The sequence below is a fragment of the Ranitomeya imitator genome, chromosome 1 (assembly GCF_032444005.1).
Source record: "Ranitomeya imitator isolate aRanImi1 chromosome 1, aRanImi1.pri, whole genome shotgun sequence".
NCBI lineage: Eukaryota > Metazoa > Chordata > Amphibia > Anura > Dendrobatidae > Ranitomeya > Ranitomeya imitator.
In genome coordinates this window covers 720482173-720496638 of record NC_091282.1, presented here as the reverse complement: position 1 = coordinate 720496638, position 14466 = coordinate 720482173, and the positions used below count along the sequence as shown (strand labels likewise).

General features: G+C 43.2%; 1 protein-coding gene across 1 annotated transcript in view; it reads left to right on the top strand.

Annotated features, from left to right (window-relative positions):
- CDIN1 (CDAN1 interacting nuclease 1) overlaps positions 1 to 14466 on the top strand; it is a 626145-nt gene that overhangs the window by 132277 nt on the left and 479402 nt on the right. Inside the window, exons 3-5 of the mRNA XM_069732509.1 lie at positions 897 to 942; positions 3863 to 3927; positions 5557 to 5617. Of these exons, the coding sequence (XP_069588610.1) occupies positions 897 to 942; positions 3863 to 3927; positions 5557 to 5617 (172 nt within the window). The remainder of the gene's footprint in view (positions 1 to 896; positions 943 to 3862; positions 3928 to 5556; positions 5618 to 14466) is intronic.

Here is a 14466-nt window from a genome sequence, read left to right as displayed (position 1 = left end):
GTCCCGCGTCCGTCTGGTGTAACACATTCTATGCCGGAGCCGGGGTAGCTTGGCCTTGACAGACAAAGTGGACTCTTTTCTGGACTGTGAGAAGAGTTAACCAAGCAGTAGTGTGAAAAGCGAGAAAGAAATGAGATACAGGTTGGGAGGAAGTCCCTGTTGGCCGAGCCGCTTCATCGCCAGTTGCTTGACACAGAGTTGAGTACTGAATGGATGAAGCCTTGAAATATGACCGACTGGATGGGAAAACAACCCTCCTGCTGGGAAAGTTTCTTTTTTTTAAAGCCCCCGTCAGTTTCAATGGGAATGTTAGCATCCCATATGCTGCTACTGAGGTTGAGTTAAGCCCCCCTCTGTTTCTCCCTCCTGGCTTTTCTTCATGCTACCCTTTAATAAGTCACAGCTACCAAAAGAGGTTTCCCTCACTGCTCACAAAATGAATTTCAATATGTTGCCAATGAGCTAAGCGGCATGTTCCCAACTGCTAATGGATATGAATTTCCATCCATTATTAATAGGAAACGTACGCTGTTTTCTTTTCAGCCCCCCTCGTCCCTCCTGCTCCTTGTGTTTTACCAGCAGGACATGCCACTAATACAGCTTTGTGGGCCTGGGAAGTGAAAAAGGATCCTGCCAAAACATGCGCCTGCGGTATGTGCTGCACCACGCTCTGCCTCTCTACTTCATTCCTTCTAGGTTCCTTCTCTTCATCCCCTCTTCCCCGTTTCTTGACCTGGCCTTTGTCGGAGGTGTCCGTCTGGAACAAGTTTTGCGCACTTGTTTTCGTGTTCTCTTAGATTACAGGGCAGCGGGGCCTACCTTTGAAAGTGACTAGCCTTTTGTCTCCCCCCATGCACTCCAGTAATTAACTTTGTCCATCTTTTATTTTGTTCCAGTCAATCGCAGTCCACTCTGCTGAGCATCTTCTCCCAGGAGTACCAGGTTAGAAGTTTCCTCTTTTGTGAAGCTTGACAGGTGCTTAATTGAATGATGAATGTCCCTTTATTTCTTTGTAATTGAACTGCCAGCCTGGTGATTGGTTTGGAAGATGTGAGCCCCTCCACCGCCCTCCCGTCCGCACTACCCCCTCCCCTTACCAAGCGTTGCCTGATCCTGAGTGGATGGCTGCCAAGCTTTACCCATCCATCTGTCTAATAACATCTATCCTTTGCTTATTTGGTGGACCCGTAATAAATTATGCTAAACCATTATTATTCTGACAATAATAATTTCCCTGTGTTGCACGGTTCCGTGTGCTAAATGTTTGCTGACTTGCACTGTCAGGGCTACTTTCCCTCGCTGACAGAGATTATGATAAACGACCCTCTCTTGGACTGGCAGAAGGCAAGAGAGGCAGAAAATGGAGTCATTTATCATCCTGTGACGGGTGTCACTCATATGGCAGCTCTCCAAGGAACCTTCACTGTTTTCTTTTCCCCTCTCCCCGCTCTTTCGTGTGTGTGTGTGTGTGTGTGTGTGTGTGTGTGTGTGTGTATATATATATATATGTGTATGTATATATATATATATATATATATATATATATATACACACACATAATAATTAAATATGTATATATATACACACACGATATATATACTCACATACACACAAAATATATATGTACACATAATTATATTTATATATAATTATTGTGTGTGCATATATATTGTTTGCGTGTGTACATATTGTGTGCGGTATATAAGTATATAAATGACATTTACATATATTATAGTGTACATACGATGTGTGTGTGTGTATATATGTATATATATATATATATATATATAATATTAGTGTGTGTTCATGTTATGTGTGTGTATATATATATATATATATTTATATGTACCTATATGGTGTTTGTGTTGTGTTTTATATAAATATGTACAATATGTTTTGTGTTGTATATTTATTATATATATTTATGTATTTGTAATGCGTTTTTCTTCTCTTACATATTCATAGACATAAAGAAACGCAAACAAGCCATATATGTGTATTCAGTTTATGACTACTGTTATAGAATAAAGTAAATAAGAAAAAAGTCAAATAGTAGAGGAATTTAAAGAGATATTTATTCCATTGAGGTGATTTAGAAATGTCTTGTGTAACTCGTGCATGTTCTCCCTGAGGCTGCCTTCAGAAAACCTATTGTAATTCTGTTTGTTTGCAGCCCGTGCGGCTTCGTCACTGGGTCTAAGATCGACTCTGGCGTTAAAGAAATTGAGATAAAAGTAGTAAAACTGTCTCATGTTTTTTTTTTTAGTATTAAGTTCATTTTGGACCTTTTGGAAATTGTAGGTTCACATTGCGTTAGTGCAATCTGTTTAGCGCCTACGCTAACGGAAGTCCAAAAAGTGATTGCGTTTGGTGATCCCGCTAGCGCAGATGCCCGATCTGCGCTAGCGAAGAACGGACCCTGAAAGCTGCAAGGAGCGTTCGAGGTCCATCCAAAAATAACAGGACAACGCTGACGCATGCCAAAAAAGGCATACGTTAGCGATGCGTTAGCGATGTGTTAGTACATTGCGGGCAATGGGTGCGCTAACGGATCCGTTACATAGCGTTAATTGCTCCAATTGCGCCATGTAACGGATTCCTACAGCGGACACCCACTAACGCAATGTGAATCCAGCAGGGTATGTGCACACGTTGCAGATTTCCTGCAGAACTGCAGCTTTTTTTTTTATGCAGAAACGCTGCAGATCTGCAAGTGACTTACAGTACAATGTAAATCAATGGCAAAATAAAAATGCTGTGCCAATGGTGCGGAAAATTCTGCACAGAAAACGCAGCAGATTCAAAAAAGTACCATGTCAATTCTTTGTGCAGATCTGCTGCGTTTCTGCACCCATTCCATAATGGAAATCTGCAGGGGTAAAAAAAGGAAGAAATCAGCACAATAATCTGCAACGTGTGCACAGACCAAAAAAGGGTATGTGCACACGATGCAGATTTATTGCAGAACTTCAGCAGATTTTTCTGCTGCAGATCTGCACTGTGATTTACAGTACAGTGTAAATAAATGTGAAAAAAAAAGCTGTGCACATGGTGCAGAAAAATCTGCGCAAAAACGCTGCAGATTTCAAAGAAGTGCATATCATTTCTTTTGTGCTGTTCTGCAGCATTTCTGCACCCCTCCGCTACAGAAATCCACAGTGGTAAAATGTGCACAAAAAACGCATAAAAAACGCACAAAATACCGTATAAAAAACGCACCTGCGGATTCTGCCAGGAGATGCAGATTTAGTGCAGAAAATTCTGCACCACAATTCCTGCGTGTGCACATAGCCTAAGAAATGTGACTAAAATATCCAATTTAGAGGGTGACTCTAGGAATGTTCATATATTAAATGTTTTTTTTTTGTGCAAAGTGTTTAACGCTTCAGGTTAAGTTCCCACAACGGTGAGTTTTTGACAGCAATCACAGTCCCTGATAGTTTTAGCGAAGTGCATGGGACTTATAAGAATCTCATAGGTGCCGAAAATCTGAAACTTAAGAAACTCACCATTCATTGTGAGAACACAGCCTTATAGGTTGTCACCATAATCTTCTACCATACTCTTGTACCAAAAAAGCCCTCCTTGTACAAGGAACGCTGACGCTGGCTGTTGCTATGATCAGTAAATTAATAAATAAAATCTCCAAGGAAAAAATAAGCAGCGTGTCCATGAGATTTCAGAAATCTCATTCGCTTTACTGTGTTTTTAGGCTTGAAAAATGGATGGATAAAACACAGCAAAAAAAACGCAACGTGTGAACAAGCCTTTATGGTGGTGGAACATTAGTTTTCTTTTCCTTAGAAGTGACTTTCAGAGTTTACAGTAGATTGCTTTAGTTTGCTTTTTATTCCCATTTTAGAAACGTTTAAAAAAGACCCATTGGCGACATCACGCTCCAGATACTATTGAAATATACTACAAGAGGTAAGTTTCCAAACTTTTCGTGAGGGCTTCTCTAATTCTTTTCTAATAACTTGTGGTTTGCCTCAGTCTTTCTGTCTTTTGTCCAATTACCGCAATCCATTAAAAAAAATAATAATGGCAAAACGAAATTAAAAAAAAAAAGGCTCATGTTGGATTTTGTTAAAGAAAAAAACAGCAACAAAAATGGTATAGCTGATAGCCTTGCCAATGGCAAGAACTTACTAAATGGATTGAACAAAAAAAAAGATGTATGTTCATCAAAACGTCTGGTTGGTCTGCATTTGACATTTCTAAATGTCCTTGTGAGATAAGCAGTTGCGCAGGAATTGGTCAGACTCTCTCTATAGAAAAGGCAGAGACGGTTTATTTCCGTGTCTGCCCCATTGCTGGATCAGGGATCACTGAGCACTCGTATATACGGAAAATGGTGATGGCTTTTCCTTCCCAGCCGTTACGTGTTCGCAAGGTGCCAGTAAGCTGCAGGAGTTACAGGTCAGCTCTAAAGTATAGTCATATTGATACGTGTCCTGTAACTGTATCTGATAATCCAGCCCCAGTTACAGGGAAAATCAACAATGAAAACAATATTGTATTGTTGAAATGCCCTCCATAGGTCTTTTATGAACTTATAGGGTACACAGATTGTGAAGTTACAAAATAAAATACACAATATATTGTTATAAAAATGACTAAAGCCCTATTTATTAAACACAAAAATTTTCGAAAACTATTTGATAAAGAAAAAAAAACAAATTAGAAAAATTTCAAATACTTGTGTACGAATATACCCAAAAAATGTGCCTGGAGATCAAAGCGAGAAAATGGCCTGGTCTTGATCTGGTATGGGATGGATCAGTTTGTCCAATGGAAATTGAGGATCTTGTTACTAGGTTGAAAGAAGAAATAAGTCCATCAAGTTTAGCCAATTCATTCATTCATTTTTTAAAAATAAACTTTTTTGAAAGATGAGGAAGGAAAAACCATGTAGAATAGACAAACCACTTCTAGACCGTACACTATTAGACAGATCTGTAAATCAATATTTTAATATTTATTTACGGACCGCACATAGACTATAAATGTCCAGGTGGACCGCATTCTACTCAGCAGTGATGTTCTAAAATGTCACTGTATAGTATAGAGGGTGTCACCTGGAAGACAGAGAGGGTTTACTACCTTGTCTGCCTTATGTGTTGCTCTATACACAGCACTGAACAAGTGCTGATGACGCTTCTTCCAGACCCAATTATCCTGTGATCACTGGTTCTGGGGAAGGAGCAGAAGCTGCTGCGTCTTTGGAGAACTAGTCGTTTGTGCTATGCAGCCAGGAGGCCGAATTTCCTCTGTAACTAGGGTTAATATAGCAACCCAGTTACATGGGAAATCGGCAAGAAAAATATTGATGTTTTACAGATGTGGAATGAAATAGCTGCCATTATAGCTTTCCCTGACCTCTTTTTTTATTGTACTGCTTCTGTGCCTTTCTGGCTCCGATGTCTCCTGACTGCTGGAGCCATGATGTCCCTTTATTTTAATAGTTATCATGTGTCGCATCGATAGATGGTATAGCCACAGCTTGAATTTAATTACTTGATATTCATTATTACTTTGTGTCACTTTGTATTGTAGGTACTTACATGATATAGCAGCGCATCCAACAGCACCTGTCTTGCTAAACCTGGCTAATAAAGTAAGTCCTCCTGTAAAAGGAGTGTTTTTGTTAAAGCAAATAAGTATTGCAGGTTGATTGTACAGTAGATCTGACAAGCAAGTGTGCCTGTAGGTGAGATCAGAGACTGCAGAATACATGAGTTGTGTGCAATAATTCACACTGTTTTACCTCCAGTCCAATTTGAATATGTGTGTAGGATCAGACTACACAGGATTTGTTTGTAGTCGGTTTCCTTGGAGACACATTGTAATGTATAGGAGCTGAATGCACAAACTGGTAGAATTTTTTTGTTTTTTAAATGCTTCTTTACTTTATTTTAACATATCGGAACAATAACAAAAAAGTTCAAAAGCTCTTTGTATGGGTATGACTGATCGGCAACCTGGACTGATTGGCACCCTGTGGTTGAAGCTTTATTTGCCCATAACCCTTCTCATATGTTTCTATAGTCTTTTCCAGCATCCAAATTTCACCTGGGTTTCTACTGTTTATCTCAACTTGGGAATACTCCTTGAGTTTGTACTTTGTACCCCTGTTGAACACTTTTAGCCTTTTTTTATTCCGCATGTTTTCCACATCTGATACACTAAGCACGCGCGCTCCCACCTCATCCAGAAATGCTTTAGGTGTACAAAGTTTTCTCATTGACGGATCGCAAAATATCCAAACACGCTGGCAGGTTTTGGACGTTATAAATACAGATAACACTCCTGGGGTTTATTGAGTAATGCCCACGTAAAAGGTGGAGGAGGTGCATCATAAAATGTGAAATCACTATGTGCAAAGCTGAAATATTTATTTACAATATTAATACGACTCCTGTATTTAGCCACAGCCCCCAGAGAATGAAATCTCAGTGCATGCATGGTCTTCCTTATATGAGGAAATAAAGGTTAATCCAATAGGTTCATTTATTATATAACATATTAATACTTTTTATTTTAAAATGATAAAGTTATTATGGAAAAGGAATATGGATCTGAATTTTCAATAAAAAGCATCTTACAATGTTACCAGAGATATTCATTTAATCTCTGACATCAGACTTTGTGATGTCAGAGATGAAATGGTTTCTAAATTCCATTCATTACATTGTACAAAATCCACATCCACATCTACATAAGATATATATGCTTCCCAAACTATCGCACATTTTATTTTACAGTAATCCATTTCTCTAGCCTTCCCCAATCCTTAATATGTGCCCATGCAGAAATATTGCTTTTGTGAAGTCCATTAAGAGTTCCCACATATTATGACCACCACATTGCCCATCACACACAGAGTGATGTCCACAGATGCCCCACATACATTATGATGCCCCATAGCATCCCCCACACATAATTGTACCCCATAGTACATTCCCCTACACACAGTATGATACCCCACATTACATTACCAATACCCCACAGTACATTACCACACACAGTATGATTCCTGTAATGTGAGTGGTGGAACCACTGTACCGTGGTCTGAGGAGAGTCTGAAGGGTTGTAACTAGGTGAGCACCTGATTCTTCACTAGAGCTTTTGATGATGTGGTTAGACTTGTCTCCCGATGAGCATCAGGTGCTACTCCAGACCACAGACGGATGGCAACTGACCCTTAACCCCTTCCCGAGCTTTGATGCCACGTAGGCGTCATGAAAGTCGGTGCCAATCCGACCTATGACGCCTATGTGGCGTCATGGAAAGATCGTGTCCCTGCAGATCAGGTGAAAGGGTTAACTCCAATTTCACCCAATCTGCAGGGACAGGGGGAGTGGTACTTTAGCCCAGGGGGGCTACGATCGCTCTGATTGGCTATTGAAAGTGAAACTGCCAATCAGAGCGATTTGTAATATTTCACCTAAACAACTGGTGAATTATTACAATCCAGCCATGGCCGATGCTGCAATATCATCGGCCATGGCTGGAAACACTGGTGTACCCCCCGCACCGCCACCGATGTCCTCCGTCCAGTGCTCCGCTCCCCTCCGCAGTCCTGTCTGCTCCCCTGTCCTCCTGCCCGCTCCCCCCGTGCTCCCCCCGTGCTCCGATGCCACCCCCCCGTCCTCCGATCCACCCCCCATGCTCAGATCTCCCCCCCCCTTATTCTTACCGGGCCTCCCGGTGTCCGTCTGTCTTCTCCCTGGGCTCCGCCATCTTCCAAAATGGCGGGCGCATGCGCAGTGCACCCGCCGAATCTGCCGGCCGGAAGATTCGTTCCAGGTATATTTTGATCACTGTGATATAACCTATAAAAGTGATTAAAAAAAAAAAAATAGTAAATGACCCCCCCCCCCATATCACCCCCATATCACCCCCATATCACCCCCATATCACCCCCATAGGTAGGGCCAATAATAAAATATATTTTTTTCTTTTTCCACTAGGGTTAGGGTTAGCGTTGGGGTTAGGGCTAGGGTTAGGGCTAGGGTTAGGTTTAGGGTATTTGCACACGGTGCGGATTTGGCTGCGGATCCGCAGCTTATTGGTCGCGGATCCGCAGCGGATTGGCCGGGGATCCACAGCGGATTGGCCGCTGCAAATTCGTAGCAGTTTTCCATCAGGTTTACAGTACCATGTAAACCTATGGATAACCAAATCCGCTGTGCCCATGGTGCGGAAAATACCGTGCGGAAACGCTGCGTTGTATTTTCCGCAGCATGTCAATTTTGTGCGGATTCCGCAGCGTTTTACACGTGTTCCTCAATAGGAATCCGCAGGTGAAATCTGCACAAAAAACACTGGAAATCCGCTGTAAATCCGCAGGTAAAACGCAGTGCCTTTTACCCGAGGCTTTTTCAAAAATCGTGCGGAAAAATCTCACACGAATCCGCAACGTGGGCACATAGCCTTAGGGTTAGGGTTGGAATTGGAATTAGGGTTGGAATTAGGGCTAGGGTTGGAAATAGGGTTAAGATTAGGCTTGTGGTTAGGGTTATGGATAGGGTTAGGGGTGTGTTGGGGTTAAAGTTGTGGTTAGGGTTGGGATTAGGGTTAGGGTTACGGGTGTGTTGGGGTTAGGGTTGTGGTTAGGGGTGTGTTGGGGTTAGGGTTGGGATTAGGGTTATGGCTACAGTTGGGGTAAGGGTTAGGGGTGTGTTGGGGTTAGTGTTGAAGTTAGAATTGAGGGGTATCCACTGTTTAGGCACATCAGGGGTCTCCAAACGCAACATGGCGTCACCATTGATTCCAGCCAATCTTGCGTTCAAAATGTCAAATGGTGCTCCCTCCCTTCCGAGCCCCAACGTGCGCCCAAACATACCCCCACATATGCGGTACCAGCGTACTCAGGACACACTGAACAACAACTATTAGGGTCCAATTTCTCCTGTTACCCTTGCGAAAATAAAAAATTGCTTGCTAAAACATAATTTTTGAGGAAAGAAAATTTTTTTTTTTATTTTCACGGCTCTGCGTTATAAACTTCTGTGAAGCACTTGGGGGTTGAAAGTTCTCACCACATATCTAGATAAGTTCCTTGGGGGGGGGTCTAGTTTCCAAAATGGGGTCACTTGTGGGGGGTTTCTACTGTTTAGGCACATCAGGGGCTCTGCAAATGAAACGTGATGCCCGCAGACCATTCCATCAAAGTCTGCATTTCAAAACGTCACTACTTCCCTTCCGAGCCCTGACGTGCGCCCAAACAGTGGTTTACCCCCACATATGGGGTATCAGCGTACTCAAGACAAACTGGGCAACAAATATTTGGGTCCAATTTCTCCTGTTACCCTTGTGAAAATAAAAAATTGCTTGCTAAAACAACTTTTTTGAGGAAAGAAAAATGATTTTTTATTTTCATGGCTCTGCATTGTAAACTTCTGTGAAGCACTTGGGGGTTCAAAGTGCTCACCACATATCTAGATAAGTTCCTTGGGGGGTCTAGTTTCCAAAATGTGGTCACTTGTGGGGGGTTTCTACTGTTTAGGCACATCAGGGGCTCTGCAAACGCAACGTGACGCCCGCAGACTATTCCATCAGTCTGCATTTCAAAAGTCACTACTTCCCTTCTGAGCCCCGACGTGTGCCCAAACAGTGGTTTACCCCCACATATGGGGCATCAGCATACTCAGGACAAACTGGACAACAACTTTTGGGGTCCAATTTCTCCTGTTACTCTTGTGAAAATAAAAAATTGCAGGCTAAAAAATAATTTTTGAGGAAAGAAAAATGATTTTTTATTTTCACGGCTCTGCGTTATAAATTTCTATGAAGCACTTGGGGGTTTAAAGTGGTCACCGCACATCTAGATTAGTTCCATGCGAGGTCTAGTTTCCAAAATGGGGTCACATGTGAGGGAGCTCCAATGTTTAGGCACACAGGGCCTCTCCAAACGCGACATGGTGTCCGCTAACGATTTAAGCTACCGTATATACTCGAGTATAAGCCGACCCGAGTATAAGCCGACCCCCCTAATTTTGCCACAAAAAACTGGGAAAACTTATTGACTCAAGTATAAGCCTAGGGTGGAAAATGGAGCAGCTACCGGTTAATGTCAAAAATAAAAATAGATACCAATAAAAGTAAAATTAATTGAGACATCAGTAGGTTAAGTGTTTTTGAATATCCATATTGAATCAGGAGCCCCATATAATGCTCCATACAGTTTATTATTGCCCCAAAGATGCTCCATATAAAGCTGTGCCCCATATACAATGCTCTGCACTGTTCATTATTGCCCCATAGCTGTGCCATATAGTGCTCTGCACCGTTCATTATTGCCCCATAGCTGTGCCATAGTGCTCTGCACCGTTCATTTTTGTCCCATAGCTGTGCCATATAGTGCTCTGCACCGTTCATTTTTGTCCCATAGCTGTGCCATATAGTGCTCTGCACCGTTCATTATTGCCCCATAGCTGTGCCATATAGTGCTCTGCACCATTCATTATTGTCCTATAGCTGTGCCATATAGTGTTCTGCACCGTTCATTATTGTCCCATAGCTGTGCCATATAGTGCTTTGCACCGTTCATTATTGTCCCATAGCTGTGCCATATAGTGCTCTGCACCGTTCATTATTGTCCCATAGCTGTGCCATATAGTGCTCTGCACCGTTCATTTTTGCCCCATAGCTGTGCCATATAGTGCTCTGCACCGTTCATTACTGCCCCATAGCTGTGCCATATAGTGCTCTGCACCGTTTATTTTTGTCCCATAGCTGTGCCATATAGTGCTTTGCACTGTTCATTATTGCCCCATAGCTGCGCCATATAGTGCTCTGCACCGTTCATTTTTGTCCCATAGCTGCGCCATATAGTGCTCTGCACCGTTCATTATTGCTCCATAGCTGTGCCATATAGTGCTCTGCACCGTTCATTATTGCCCCATAGCTGTGCCATATAGTGCTCTGCACCGTTCATTACTGCCCCATAGCTGTGCCATATAGTGCTCTGCACCGTTTATTTTTGTCCCATAGCTGTGCCATATAGTGCTCTGCACTGTTCATTATTGCCCCATAGCTGCGCCATATAGTGCTCTGCACCGTTCATTTTTGCCCCTTAGCTGTGCCATATAGTGCTCTGCACCGTTCATTTTTGTCCCATAGCTGCGCCATATAGTGCTCTGCACCGTTCATTATTGCTCAATAGCTGTGCCATATAGTGCTCTGCACCGTTCATTATTGCTCCATAGCTGTGCCATATAGTGCTCTGCACCGTTCATTATTGCCCCATAGCTGTGCCATATAGTGCTCTGCACCATTCATTATTGCCTCATAGATGTACCATAGAAAGCTGTGCCATTGCTACTGCTGCTGCAATAAAAAAAAAATGCCATACTCACCTCTCTTGCTTGCAGCTCCCAGCGTCCGGTCCCGGCGTCTCTCCGCACTGACTGTTCAGGCAGAGGGCGGCGCGCCCTCTGACCTGCACAGTCAGAGCAGAGAGACGCCGGGAAGATGGAGTGGCGCCGGGAAGATGGAGCGACGCCCGGCGTGTGGAACGCGGACAGGTGAATATGCGATACTTACCTGCTCCCGGCGTCCCGCTCCTTCTCCCGGACAGCTGGTCTTCGGTGCCGCAGCCTCTTCCTCTATCAGCGGTCACCGTTACCGCTGATTAGAGAAATGAATATGCGGCTCCACCCCTATGGGAGTGGAGTCCATATTCATTTTTCTAATGAGCGGTCCCACGTGACCGCTGAAAAGGGGAAGAGCTGCAGCACCCGAAGACCGTGGGACGGCAGGGGGAGCGCCAGGATCGCCGGGACTAGGTAAGTATGCCTCAGCGCCCTCTCCCCCTCACCCGCCGACCCTGCCGCCCACCGTGACTTGAGTATAAGCCGAGAGGGGCACTTTCAGCCCAAAAATTTGGGCTGAAAATCCCGGCTTATACTCGAGTATTTACGGTAATTTTTCATTCAAAAAGTCAAATGGCACTCCTTCACTTCCGAGCCCTGCCGCGTGCCCAAACAGTGGTTTACCCCCACATGTGAGGTATCACTGTATTCAGGAGAAATTGCCCAATAAATTTTAGGATCCATTTTATCCTGTTGCCCATGTGGAAATGAACAAATTGAGGCTAAATGAAATTTTTTGTGAAAAAAAAGTACTTTTTAATTTTTTCGGATCAATTTGTGAAGCACCTGGGGGTTCAAAGTGTTCACTATGCATCTAGATTAGCTCCTTGAGGGGTCTAGTTTCGGAAATGGGGTCATATGTGGGGGAGCTCCAATGTTTAGGCACACAAGGGCTCTCCAAACGCGACATGGTGTCCGCTAACGTTTGGAGCTAATTTTTCATTCAAAAATCAAATGGCGCTCCTTCCCTTCCGAGTCTTGCCGTATGCACAAACAGTGGTTTGTGACCACATATGAGGTATCGGTGTACTCAGGAGAAGTTGTCCAACACATTTTAGGATCCATTTTATCCTGTTGCCCATGTGAAAATGAAAAAAATTGAGGCTAAAATAATTTTTTTGTGAAAAAAAAGGACTTTTTCATTTTTACAGATCAATTTGTGAAACACCTGGGGGTTCAAAGTGCTTACTATCCATCCAGATAAGCTCCTTGAGGGGTCTAGTTTCCAAAATGGGGTCACTTGTGGGGAAGCTCCAATGTTTAGGCACACAGGGGCTCTCCAAACGCGACATGGTGTCCGCTAAAGATTGGAGCCAATTTTTCATTGAAAAAGTCATATGGCGCCCCTTCCCTTCAGAGCCCTGTCGTGCGCTCAGACAGTGGTTCCCCCCACATATGAGGTATCAGCGTACTCAGGACAAATTGTACAATAACGTTTGGGGTCCAGTTTCTCTTTTTACCCCTGGGAAAATAAAAAAATTGTTGCTAAAACATCATTTTTGTGACTAAAAAGTTAAATGTTCATTTTTTCCTTCCATGTTGCTTCTGCTGCTGTGAAGTACCTGAAAGGTTAATAAATTTCTTGAATGTGGTTTTGAGTACCTTGAGGGGTGCAGTTTTTAGAATGGTGTCACTTTTGGGTATTTTCAGCCATACAGACCCCTCAAATTGACTTCAAATGTGAGGTGGTCCCTAAAAAAAAATGGTTTTGTAAATTTCGTTGTAAAAATGAGAAATCGCTGGTCAAATTTTAACCCTTATAGCTTCCTAGCAAAAAAAAATTTTGTTTCCAAAATTGTGCTGATGTAAAGTAGACATGTGGGAAATGTTATTTATTAACTATTTTGTGTCACATAACTCTCTGGTTTAACAGAATAAAAATTCAAAATTTGAAAAATGCCAAATTACCATTTTTTTTTTTTTTTTTTTTACAAATAAACGCAAAACTTATTGACCTAAATTTACTACTAACATGAAGCCCAATATGTCACGAAAAAACAATCCCAGAACCGTTAGGATCCGTTGAAGCGTTCCTGAGTTATTACCTCATAAAGGGACACTGGTCAGAATTGCAAAAAACGGCCGGGTCATGAAGGGGTTAAGGGAGTGGTAGCTGGAATGACCCGGAGGGTGAGGACAGCTGATGCAGACAGGCACTGGCAGTTTCGGACCGGTACACACGTTGATACACAGGTTGGCACAGCACGTGCTGACAGGACCGGCGGATGTATAGACTGGCTCGGCGGGTGCGGCTGATGTACAGACTGGTACGGTAGGTGCAGGTGGGTCCAGCTGATATACAGACTGGCATGCCAATGCTGGCAGATCCAGCTGATGTACAGGCTGGCGCGATAAGTGCTGGCGAATCTGACTGATGTACAGACTGGCACGGCAGGTGCTGGCAAATCCAGCTGTAATACAGACTGACAAGGCAAGTACTAGCAAGAAGGTTATCGATGGATAGACACTAACCGGAATTAGCGAACTGTGACTTGAGAACTAGCAAGCGTTTTTAGGAACAGACTAACAACACTGCACAGGCACCTCCATGCAGGAGGTATTGCCTTACATAGTTATTGTCTCCCAGTCATTAGCTAGGGACACTTTAGCGCCTGCAGCTCCTTTAACAGAGAGGGAGAGCGTGCACCCTAAGCAAAGTGCACGTGGATATGCTTTAAATGTGCTTTCCCTGGGCAGCCACGGCCAAGGGAAGAGGAAGAAGTGCGAGGCTGCGGCGGTGAGTGAGCCGGCATTCCTGCCGGGTAACAGGGGCAGCGTGCAGGGACGCTGGCGCTACAATGCCCCAAAGAATATTACTCTACATGTTATGATGCTGCACAATACATTCCCACAAACACAGTATGATACCCTACATTTTATTCCCCCACACACAGTATGATGCCCCATAGTCTTAGTACAGTTCCCCACACATAATATGATGCCCCACATTATATTACCATACCCGTTATGATGCCCCACAGTACGTTCCCCAACCCAGTAAAATGCCTCTACAGTACATTCCCACAAACACAGTATGATGCCCTACATTTTATGCCCCACACACACACAGTATGATGCCACATAGTAC